The 12,645-nt window shown below is 34.4% G+C and overlaps 1 protein-coding gene across 2 annotated transcripts in view; it reads right to left on the bottom strand.

The window, feature by feature from the left end:
• Positions 1-217: 217 nt before the first annotated feature.
• spon2a (spondin 2a, extracellular matrix protein) overlaps positions 218-12,645 on the bottom strand; it is a 42,802-nt gene continuing 30,374 nt past the window's right edge. For both annotated transcript variants that reach the window (XM_056472744.1, XM_056472743.1), the window contains 3 exons: positions 9,657-9,848; positions 8,580-8,754; positions 218-4,055 (listed from right to left, as the gene is read on the bottom strand). In XM_056472744.1, coding sequence (XP_056328719.1) covers positions 3,868-4,055; positions 8,580-8,754; positions 9,657-9,848 — 555 coding nt within the window. In that variant the 3' untranslated portion in view covers positions 218-3,867. The remainder of the gene's footprint in view (positions 4,056-8,579; positions 8,755-9,656; positions 9,849-12,645) is intronic.

The following is a 12,645-nucleotide window of genomic DNA, read 5'->3' as shown; positions in this document are numbered from 1 at the left end:
TTTTAGATGTGAAAAACTCATATTTGAAACTGTTTTGATAATTAACACATTATTGAAAAAACAAATCAAATCATTCAGTTTTAATGACAGTTGTACAAAAGTTAATTTGATTTCTTGCACAATTTATTACTAACATTGAAGAATAGTATTGCAAAAATGCAAGGAGCTGAGAGGATTTGAGGAAGAATTCCATAGTTTATTATTAGAAGAAACGTAAAATACAACATATTTACACGACTGGTCAAAAGTTTGAAATTTTTACATTTTTATTTATTAAATAAGTCTGTCATGCTCACCAAGACTGAATAAAATGCAGTAAAACCAGTAATATAGTGAATTATTATTTACAATTGAACTTTTTTCTCTGTTTTAATACACACTTAAAAACACCCTTTTTATTGACGAAGAATTTTTACCATCCATGGAGACTTTTCATTCCACTAAAGGTTCTTTAAAGAGTTATTAAGATTATTAAAATGTTCTTTACACCAATAACAATTCTAATTTATAAACCTTTTAACCTTCTGTCTCTATCTTGTTTTGTTAGGAGAGACCCTTATTCCCAGGGTAGGATCATGTAGAGCCCTTTGGAGCTGCATTTAAACTCACTGAGCACCATATTATTATGGCTATTATGTGGAGAAAATGGATGTTATTCTCTAAAATCTGTCTCTTTTCTACTTAGGAAATAAAGAAATAAATCTCTTGGATGAAAAGGGGCAAAACTTTAGTTCTGGAACTGAATTAATCTTTTAAAGAATGTTACAAAAAAAAACTAACTAAATAAATGGATTTTTTATACCATTCATTAAAAATATATCATCTTAAGCAGCACAGTCATTGTCAAAATTGATAATTATTGTTCCCCGAGGAGCAAATCATCACATTATAATGGTTTCTGAAGGATTATGTGAAGGACACTGAAGACTGCAAATATATCCAACTAGAAAACACTTGAAAAATGTGAAATATTTCACAATATTATTGCTTTTACTTTGTTTAATCAAGTGGGTGTGCATAAGAGACTTATTTCAAAAACATTAAACATCTTAATGACTACTGACTCCTGACAGGTAGTGTATGCAACATCTAGACGGTCCCCTATTTGATAAATGACATGATATATCAGCACACAATATTGCAAACTCTACGCATATACTGCATTTTGAACATTATTATGTCTGTATGAGAGAGTTGAGGTGCTATCACATATAGAATGCTGATATATGGCAATATATGTAAACTACATATATGACATTCAGTGCTCAGCATAAAAGAGTGCACCCCTCACAGATCTCTGTTGTAAATTCAATACTTTACAATAATATAGTAGTCCATATACATTAGCTTAGTCAGTAAAGACAAAACTGAAACTAATCTAACAAAATAATTTCAAAATAAAATAACAAAAATAAAAGATCATGGTCTAAAAATTAGAACACGCAAAATAATATGTTGGGGAAAAATTAAACAATATTTTTAATAAACAGGAAAAAAATCAAGAAAAGGTTCATTTATTTTAGTTTTTTTTTTTTTGCAATAACTTGTTTGAACAAATCATACAATCATCTTATTTTAATGGATATAAATGAAGTATAAAATGGTTTTGTTTAAAAGCACAAAAATTCTAGTCTATATTCACTGAGAAATGAATAAAATATTGATGTTTCAATAGGGGACTACACATTTATGCTGAACACTGTATGTTTAAATATATTAGCTATAATTTTACATGGCCATATATGAACATTCATTCATTCATTCACTTTCTTCTCGGCTTAGTTCATTTATTAATCAGGGGTCGCCACAGGGGAATGAACTGGAAATTTATCCAGTAGTATATATGTTCAATTATTATTGAACATATATACAATAATAATAATAATAATATTGATATATGTGCTCAGCATATATAAGTACACCCCTCACAAATTTATCTTTTACATTCATAATTTTAACAGGAAGCTATACAATATTATATTTGTGCATATCCATTTGATAAGTCAGTACTGAAGCCAAATCAGCAGCTTATCTAACAAATGAACTTACAATAACAGTTCAAAAACTAGTACAGCCAAATTTAGATGTTATTGAAAAATACATAATAATTTTTTGTGGAAATTTTGTAGGTTGTAATTTATTTTTGCAATATTTTGCTTGAATTTAATTGTATTATCTTTCAATTTCTAAAAATGTTTGGTGACTAAAATATTATTTTAATAATTATGTATGTTTAATAAATCTGTTTTGTTTTCATATACCAAAATACATTGCTTATATTCACTGAGAAATGGAGAAAAATATTCATTTTCAAAATGGGGTGTATTCAATTATGCTGAGCACTGTATATATTTGTAATTCTACTGGTTACAAAAATATTTATGTAAAAAGCCATTTTTGCTAAATTTTGTCATATATGCAACTTTTATTTCATATACATGAGGGGTGTCCAAACTGGGGTCTGGAGGGCCAGTGTCCAGCAAAGTTTAGCAACCCCAGCAACCTCAATCAGACACACCTGGGCTAGCTAATCAAACTATTACTAGTGCTGCGTCACAATTCGCATACTATCCGTCCTAAATAGTATTTGAAAATAGAATTAGTATGTCCCAAACTGTAGTATGTTGAAAAGAGTATACCAATGGTTCCTGATGGTTTACTATTTTCCTGTAAAAAACCACACCGTCTCTTCTGAAATCGCTGATCTTGCCCACAATTCATTGTGCGTTGGACGTGAATTTTATTAGAACAGCAAACGGGTGAAATGTGTAAACAAACTACAAACATGGTGGACGTGCGAAACCAACCATCAGGTAGAGAGGCTTTGATAAAGTTGTTTGTATGACTGTTAATTAATGTCTAGCCCACTGGAAAATATTTAAATTGTGTTTTCTGTGTTATATTTCATCTGCAACAACAACAAGAACTTATATGAAGACATGATTGTACATGATAACGTCTGAAGGCATAATTATCCAAACACCTGAGGAGATTTCTCTGCATGAAAGACTCGTGAATGGGAGATTATCCTGCTGCTTTTTCTCCAATAAGGTAGGAAATTAAATATAACAGAAATGTAGATGATGTGTGGATGATTGACTGGGGACGTAAGTAAGCATCATAACGATCTGTTAACGAGGAAGTAGTATGTCCCAAATCCTGCATACCCTTCTGTTACACACTCAAAAGTATATACTTTTCCTTCACAAAGAAAGTACATATTTTTAGGGCGTAGTATAAGTATGTGAATTTGGACGCAGCATAGCCTTTCTAGAAACATCCATGCAGTTGTGATGAGGAAAGTTGCGAGCTAAAATCTGCAGGACACCGGCCCTCCAAGACCAAGTTTGGGCACCTCTGATATACATTATATATGTAAAATCCACACATAATGTGTGTTTTATCTGTGTAATTTGCATATATTTCACTAAATCAGATTTCTATATGGGTTTACGTGTTCTTTTACTGCTAATATACAACTAGCTGACTTGTACAGCCTGCCATTAATTCAAAACTCAACACAAAACTATTCCAGAAAGACTCAAAACTGTAGCAGTTCTAAGAGGCAGGCGTATGTTAATTCGTGTAGTTATAATACAAACAGTGGTCGGCCAACTGCAAGTTATCTATTCCACAAATCTATATTGGCAAAATAGTGTGCGATTATGCAAAAATACAAAGAGATTACAGCGATTACAGCACCCATAATCAAAGTCTCTATGAACAGAATACGAGCTGTCTTTTTCCAGTGAGGAGAGGTGCTGGGACATCCAGTCTCTGGCTCTCCTGCTGTCTGCCGCAGTGATTCGGCATTTGGCATGAGGTTAATCTGGGCTCTCCGTTTGGACAGCGTCAGGAGTGTTTGCATCACTGATCTGCCAGGCAGTTGTGCGGTGTGCACTCCTCCTGTTCCTCCAGCTCGGGACACGGTGAACCGCTGTTGGCAGGTTTCAGCAGGATGTAACGGGTGCGATGGCGTAGTCCGCCTCGAGAGCACGGCCCAAAACACAGACCCCAAGATGACCACATCGACACCTCGCAGTCCAGCGGCGTTTCTGAAACACATGCAGGATTCGTGACGAATACTAAAGCAATCTGGCAAGAGAAAACAGGCAACCGCTCCACTGGGCCAGCTCAGATGTCCCAGATAATTGAAGAAATGTGTACTTTACAGTAGGTCATAAGCAGTCATTATTGAAGACTCAATTACTAGCAACATGCAATGGAAACAGGAATACTGATGGTAGACTGCACCGATATGGATGGATCCAAAATGTTGATTGAATCAAGTTTTATTTAAAAAATTCCCTTGCACCAAACTTTACAAAATGCATTCAAAATAGGTATACTGTTTCACAATTCAGGTCCGCTTGAGAATTGTTACATTATGGAGCAGACATAAGACTTTTTTGGTAACGAAAAGCATATTATGAACATGGTTTTAATTTGAAATTAAGATACATAAACACTATTTGATGGACATTCTATTGATGTTAAGACAGTTATGTCAAAAGTTCCTCAAAAAACATATTCTGCTAACTCTAAATAAACAGTTAATCTACAACGTAGACTTTGTTTGGAGACAAATAACAAATATGTTAGCATAGAAAGACAAACAAAAAGCGCTCAGGGGTAACTCAAATATTTAGTCGGTGCTCTTTGGGTAAGGGATTTATCAAAACAACAACAAAAATTAGTCCAAGGCACTCGGAAAATGTGGAAAATTTAAAAAGCCTTTATTCACATAGCTAAATCTTAAAAAAACCTACGCGTTTTGGCAAGGATCTGCCTTCATGTGTTAGCATATTAGGCAGACAGTCTACTAATACTCTAATGACTATTAATAGACATACTGTTTTAAAGTTACTTCCTAGTAAGCACCTTGATGTAAAAACAACACCAAAAAAAACCTTTAAAACATGTCAAAAATGCTAATTGATTTGATGTCAGTTGACTACCTTGATATCAAAATGACATCTAATTGACATCTAACATTGGTGTCAAAAATCGATTACATCGATTTATTTTACACCAGTGTTAGATGTCAGTTGATGTTATTTTGATTTCAAGGTAGTTTACATGCATTGAAGCATACAAAATTCTATTTAAATTTAGAATCAACCTTAGAATCCCCATGAAACGGAAGTAGCGATCGTTAGTTTTTTCCGTATCATGACGTAGTTCCTAGAATAAACGGAATAGTAAATGAGAAACAGTGGCCGTGGTTTGTTTTTTTCTACCGCAGGCTTAATGGATGAAGTAAAGTAGGCATTTCATTTAGAAAGATCGGGAAAGGGGTTTTATTACTCCTCCTGCTCATCATTTCTGTTTGTTGTCAAAATTGACAGTTGAACCAGCAGAGTTAAATATGTTAGCCACGCCCATTACCTCAAACTCATCTAATCTGACAATTTAACTGAAAAACAAAAAAGTTCATTTTCAGATTTCAATTATTAGAAGGGCAAATTATTTCTTTCCTTAACGACATGCACAGATGAATTGTTCACTACAAAACTTAAAAAAAAAACTTTCAAAGTGAGCTAACAAAATCATTTTGTTAGTTTTGATTTCTTAGGAACTTTAAGATAATAAAATGTTTCTTATGCCATTTTTTGGCATTATTTGGATGATCAAAAGGGCATCATCGTGTGGATGTCAAATGGACGTTAAGGTTTTGACATCCGATCAATTAGCATTTTTAACATGTCATTTTGACATCAAAGTGCCCACTAGGAAGTAACGTGGAAACTATATGTCAACTAGTAGTCAGTAGAGTATTAATAGACTTTAGTCCTCAAACAAAGTCTACATAGTATGTGAACTGTTTAGTTAGGGTTAGCAAAATAAGTCTACTAATATTCTAAGAATTATTTGATACATATCTGCAAGGTTATTTATACTACAATATCTAAAGTTGACCATTGAAAAAGTAAAAGTGACAATCTTTTATCCTGTTGCTCCTTTACCTAAAATGTTCATTTGTATTTTAGTTAGGAATTAAGAATTAGTTTAGTCATATTAGTTTAGGATTGGTTCACCCAAAAATGAAAATTCTGTTATTAATTGCTCACCTTCATGTCGTTCTAATCCCGAGACCTTCATTCATTTTCAGAACACAAATTAAGATATTTTACCCTCCATGGACAGTAAAGTCAAAATAGTCAAAACATCCTCAAAACAGTCCATGTGACTTGTGGTTCAACTGTAAAAATATGAAGCTCCAAGAACACTTTTGTGCATCAAAAATAAAAACAACTTTGCTTACCACAAGTAACTTCTGTATCAGGTCAGGTTGTGCATTTACTATGGGTTGGCTTGTTTTCTGGACTTTGAACATCTCTGAACTGTTGCTGTCTATGACGGGTCAGAGAGCTCTCGGATTTCATCTAAAATATCTTAATTTGTGTTCTGAAGGTAAACAAAGGTCTCGGAATCGAAACAACACAATGATGATGAGTAATTAACAGAATTTTCACTCAAGGGTGAGCTAGACCTTTAACTCTGGATGCTAACTTAATTTGTATTAAATTGCAAGAATCTCCAATTTGTAAGTGGTAAAACAAGTAAACTCAAAATTAAATCAGTTTTTTTAACCAAAAAATCTTGATAAGCCATACAATCTTTGTTTAATTGAATCCTTATTGTTGCAACCCATCCTAAATCTCTTTAAAACATGAATCCAGCATGTTAGTTTGTGGAACAATGCACATAAAGTTTTGTGGAGGCAATTAAAAAAAAGTGTCCACCGCATGTGGTGTGCATTAGGGTTCATCAAATCTAAACAGCTTACTTCTCCCCCCAAAAAATGCAATGGTGCACAATACTGCGGTAAACCAAAACATCTATGACCTAAGCCCCCACTACTCAAAAACTAGCTAAGTGTAAAAAGACTTTGTATAATCATTTTAATTTGCCCTAGTAAAAACTGCAATTCATTAAACAAGAATTTGCATTTAGTTTGCAGAAGCAAAACTAAAATAATATTAAATCATATGTTAAACATGCACTAAACATGCATGTTTTTCTATGTTTACATGACAACAATGTACTGAACTGAAAACTGAAACATTTTAGGCATTATGCAGCCTTGTATTTCACCTTGAAAAGAAAGACTTATGTGTACTGTGCACAACTACCCACACAAACACACTGAAAACCCAATTGTCATGTGGGTCCCACTTTATATTAAGTGTCTTTAACTACTGTGTACTACTGTGTACTACTGTGTACATCAAAATATAAATACAATGTACTTTATGGGCCCTATCATACACTTGGCGCAATAAGGTGCAAGACATGTTTGGCACGATTTGTTGCTATTTTCAGACCAACGCAACCCTAATTTTCCTGCTTTGCGCCACATTGTTTAGATAGTAAATCCATTTGCACCGCTTTGTGGACTCATGGGTGTTCCAGTCCATAAAAGAGGTGTGTTAAGGCACATTGTTGGCGCGTTGCTATTTTGAGGAACTAAAATAGATAGAGCAATTGACCAGCTGAAAGCAGGTCTAAAGTCCAATGCAGAGCGGGTTAGTTAGTTTTGAAATAAATCTTTGCACTTAACAAACAAAATTAATTATGTAGGCTAATGGACGTCTTTCAGCTGAGTGAGTACAACACCGTTTCCGTATCCACAAAACTAAAGGAGTAAATTAAAGAGTAAAAGTAATATAAAGAGAAAGTAAAGAGGCCGAATAGAGGAGTCTCATTCTTTATCCTTGCGCTGCAGATGGTCTGTATCTGCTCTCTCACCAGTGAAGCGTTCAGTTTTTACACTTACAACGTCCACCATATAAACAGCAAATGCACCGTGGCGTGACGCAACTGACTCTTAAAGACAATGGGACATGAGAGTACACACCAATAGCTCATTAAGAGAATAAGCACAATGCTGTTAGACCATGTGCCTCGGCACAAACCGTATTTTTCTATACTTAAAATAGTGAAAGTGGATTCGGACACGGCCTTAATGCTTTTGCACCATGCACTTTAGACGTTGCGCCAAGACTGTTAAAATAGAGCCCAGTGTGTTCATAATGTATTGCATTCCACTTCTGGTGCCCTTGAGGTGGGGTATAGGGACAGGTTTGATGGTATGGGTAGGTTTAAGGGTGGGTTAAGGTGTACGGGATGGTCAATGATGTATTTATAAATGTACACATTATACATAGTTATAATTACAAAAAATAATTACAGATGTGATTACATGCAGGTGTTTAATCAAGCAAAAGTACAATGTAAAAACATGTATTTACACAATAAGTACATTGCAACATATTATTAATTTTAGTGTATGTACATATTAGTTAAGACCACTTAATATAACGTGGGACCCTCATGGGACATTATTTTCACAAAATTGCATTTTTGTATTTTATATGGAGATACTACTACCACTACTACTATCCAAAATGTTTGTACTTTCAGTTCCCCAAAACCATTGTCATGAAATTTAAATGGAAGAATGAAACTCAATTAGGAAAGATAAATTAACAAACAAAAGCAAAAGTTTATGGAAGACAAAAGGTTAAAACACTCTACTCTGCCCATGAATGTGTGAAATGTGTATGCAGATGTACCTGAAAACCTGTGAGGTTTGCTTGCGTCGGGGAGGATGTGATTGGACAACCGGTTCTGTTGACGGACAGGCGAGCGGGCCTGTCGTTTCAGCCATATGGTGGCCAGAGGCGGAAGTTCAGTTAGCCGAGGGTAGTAAAAGGAGTTTGCCGGGTGGTTTGGCTTTTGAGAGGTGATCTGTATCAGCATATAACAACATGATAAAACACTGACCTGTTATTTGAAGTAAAAATAAGAAGTGTAGCTTAAGGATTATCCTCACAAAAATCTATCATACACTCAAAAACTGACTTTTGTTGATTGTTCAATTTACTTGATAATTACTTGTGCAAATTACTTAATTGTTTCATATTCTGTCTACTTAAATTTAAGTTAACACGATTGATTTGTGTTGGGAAACATGAAGTAATTGTGTGGAACCTAGCATTTTTTTAGTGTAAGACATATGCTGAAGTTTTTTTTATTTATTTATTTTTTTATTTTTGGTCCCAATTCCTTTGTCATTTTATAGAGGAGAGCAGCAGGAACATTCTTTAGAATTTCTCTTTATGTGTTCCATATTACAGACAAAAAAATGGAAATTCACATCTATAATGTCTATTTTTTTAATTACTCACCCTTCACTTGTTTATAACCTTGTTCATTAAGTTTCTTTATTCTGTTGAACACTGTTGAATCTTTTGACAAATGCTGGCAACTGGCAGCCATTTTCTTCTATAATATTTTTTCCCCTACAATGGAAGTCAATGGGTCCCAGCAACCAGACTTATTCAAAACATCTTTTGTGTTTAACAGATGAAAGAAACTCAAAAAGGTTTAAAACCACAAGAGCTAGAATAAATAATGAAATGGTTTTCATTTTTTGTGTGAACTATCCCTTTAAAATAGTGCAGAAATATTCCCAAAGGATCATCGTACTCTTTTAAAAGAACTTTTTAAAGGGCCAAAATGGAAATTTTGTTTTCAGGGTTAACATGTTTCAAAAGAACAGAGTTTATCTGGAACAAAAATGATTCACAACAAACAAATGTCACTGTTGAGCAGCAGCAAACAACTGAATGATGGAAAACTCATCTCACCATGGTGATGTTTTCCGGAGGTGTTGTAGGGAAGTTTGGAGAGGAGAAAGTGAATCCGCTGTCTGTGCCCGCATCAAATGGGTGCAAGTCAAAGGTCACTTCCTGTTTCCACTTCCCTCCTTCACACAGGTTTAGACCGTCAACCCCCACAAACCAGTCAGGACTGGGGATCAGTTTCACTATCAGAGACAGCTGAGAGAGAAAACACACTCGCTTTAAAACACAAACACAGATACTATCAGTGACTAAACTAGTTTTTAAGTCACAGTCTTTGAAGCCATTTCTAGTATTATCACTTCTTCCAGTATTATATTTCTCAATATTGAGTTTTTGATACTTTAGAGTCTGTGAATTCAAAATATACAATGTTTATTTTGCTAGCACATCTTGCTAGTCAATATTCAAAAATATTCACAAAGGTGGCAACATTAAAGCTCCAAAAATAAAAATGTATTAACTTAAAAAGCTGTCACAAAGCGTGTGACGTTTCGAGCACACCGGCTCTTCATCATGTTGCCGCCTTTATAACTATCTTTGCACTTTTTGTTGTTTAGCTGAGCACCCATTCAGGTTGATATGTGTGCTTTTGTGCATTTTTTTACTTTTTCGGTGAACAGATAATCCATAAAAGTGAAATCCACTGAAAAAAAAGTTTGTTTTGGTAATCTTCAATCAAAGTCTGACCACATGCTTTCTTGTTTGTGTGGCAGTCCATCTCTGTCCACTTATTAAGTTGTGACGTATGGAATACTGTTTCCGGTTCCAAGCCGCTACTCACTTGAATTCAGAAAGAATTCATTTATGACCACTTTTTAGTCAAATCACACATTAAAGTGAATTTTATATGAAATCATGGTGTACACAAGACATCACAGACAACAATATTTTAACAATTTATAAAAAATTTATCACTTTCTGGCCATCGGATATTAGGCATGGATATATATATATTGCCATCATGATTTTTGAAAGTATTACATTGCTTTGTAAATGTTTATTATTACCATTTGTTGAGTCTCCCCATACAATTTGATAGAGAGTTTGGCAGAGATGGGAAGTAACGAAGTACAAATACTTCGCGACTGTACTTAAGTAGATTTTCCTGGTATCAGTACTTTACTTCCCTATTTATTTTTTTTACCCCTTACATTTTTACACAAATATCTGTACTTTCTACTCCTTACATTTTTAAATCGGCTTGTCACTTTCGTTTTGATGTGTTTTGTGGTGCAATCTATATCATTCCTTGTCATTTAGCTATTTTAACGCCTTTTTGATTCAATCTATTTTTGTCATTGCGCGCCTGTGTGCTGCAGTGAGCGGCTTTTTAACCTCTGATCATGCGCAGTAAGTAGGCTTGTTTATTAAGCTCACCATAGATAATTTTGTGGTCAAATTCAAGTTCATTATCAAAAGAAAAGAAATCTGAAAATTAAAAAAAATAAATAAATACGTTTAAGTGTTAATTTAAGACATTTTATTAGTTAAAAATATAGGTCTACAGAATTACGTTTTACAGTATATGAGCGAGTATGGCAGCTGCTGTTCTTAACAGCCATAAAGTTATATTTTGTGTCCAGGTGATGATACACAAGGCAACTTTTTGAGCAGTGTTGTTGGACAGTATTGTAGTGATGTTGCCTGGCTACTTTGCCACTGAGAATTGGCAAAAGCAGTTTTACAAAAAATGATAAATGTAAGTTATTTTGTAAAGATGTAGATGTGTAGTGTAATTACCACCGTGAAACTAAAACAGGTATAGTAATGAATACTTTTTACTTAAGTACATATTTCAGGCTGTACTTCATTACTTTTACTTGAGTACAAAAGTGTAGTCTGTACTACAACTTTTACCAGAGTTGTTTTAAACTTGAGTATCCGTACTTCTACTTGAGCAAAGGATGTGTGTATTTTTGCCATCTCTGGCGCTTAGACCTGGAAGCTGCTTCACGTGACGTCCCAATCCTAATTCCACTCCTTAGCCCTTCCCCTTTATTTCCCTTTCCCAATTCTCTTTAGCTTGAATGCGTAGGGCTAAGGGGAATGACTAAATACCCCTTCAAACAGGGCTTTTTCAGGAGCACACTCGAAACCAAGGGGTAAGAAAATTTACCAGAATACACCATCTACAACGGCAGCATAGCTGTACACGGAAGCCTTTACAACAATCATATGTTTTAATACATTCATAACAGTGTTCGTGTTCTACCGTTAGCTAAATAGCTAAATTTGGCTATCTATAATCCCTAATATTAACTCCCGTACAGCAGTCCCACAACATTTTGTCACTCGATGACACTCGGATACTCTGTCAGAAAAGTCTAGTGACTGGGAATGAGCTTTTTACAGTGTCTGCTATAATGTTAATGTTGTTTCTTGCGTTAACATAGATGCTTATGGCCACTGTGTAAATACACAGTACAGTTATGATCTTATTGCCACATTATATCGTTATGATAACCTGATATTGTTGCCTTCAGTGATTTCCTGAAGATAAATACCAAAAAATAACCCTACTGAAATAACTACAGCAGACTCAATCGTCGATCTCATGTGAAGCAAGAGATCGCAATGACATATGATGACGTGTGCTGGTGCTGTAGTGGTGTCCCATTTTTTAGGGGTAAATTTTGAAGCCCTTTATTTATAGCAAGCAGTACTTTATATTTTGCGATTCTCATTTTTTGTCTCAAATCTCGCAATCGTTTTTTTTCTCGGAAAAGTGCTGCATTTCTGACAGTTGTGAGTTTGTAGGTTATCATCACAATTCTGTCTATTCATTGCAACTCTGACTGGAGATACATCCTGTAATTTTTATTTTTTTTAAATTGCAAATTGATATTTTTGCTAATTAGATTAGTAAAAATCATAAAATATAAAATTGCAATACTGAAAAGACATTAACTCGCAAATCTGAGAGGAAAAAAAAACGTCTTGGGATCGGTTTGATTATCAGAGACGGCTGTGAGAGAAAACACAACATGATCAG

The sequence above is a fragment of the Danio aesculapii genome, chromosome 14 (assembly GCF_903798145.1).
Source record: "Danio aesculapii chromosome 14, fDanAes4.1, whole genome shotgun sequence".
NCBI classification, from domain to species: domain Eukaryota; kingdom Metazoa; phylum Chordata; class Actinopteri; order Cypriniformes; family Danionidae; genus Danio; species Danio aesculapii.
This window is presented reverse-complemented; position numbering and strand designations above follow the sequence as displayed.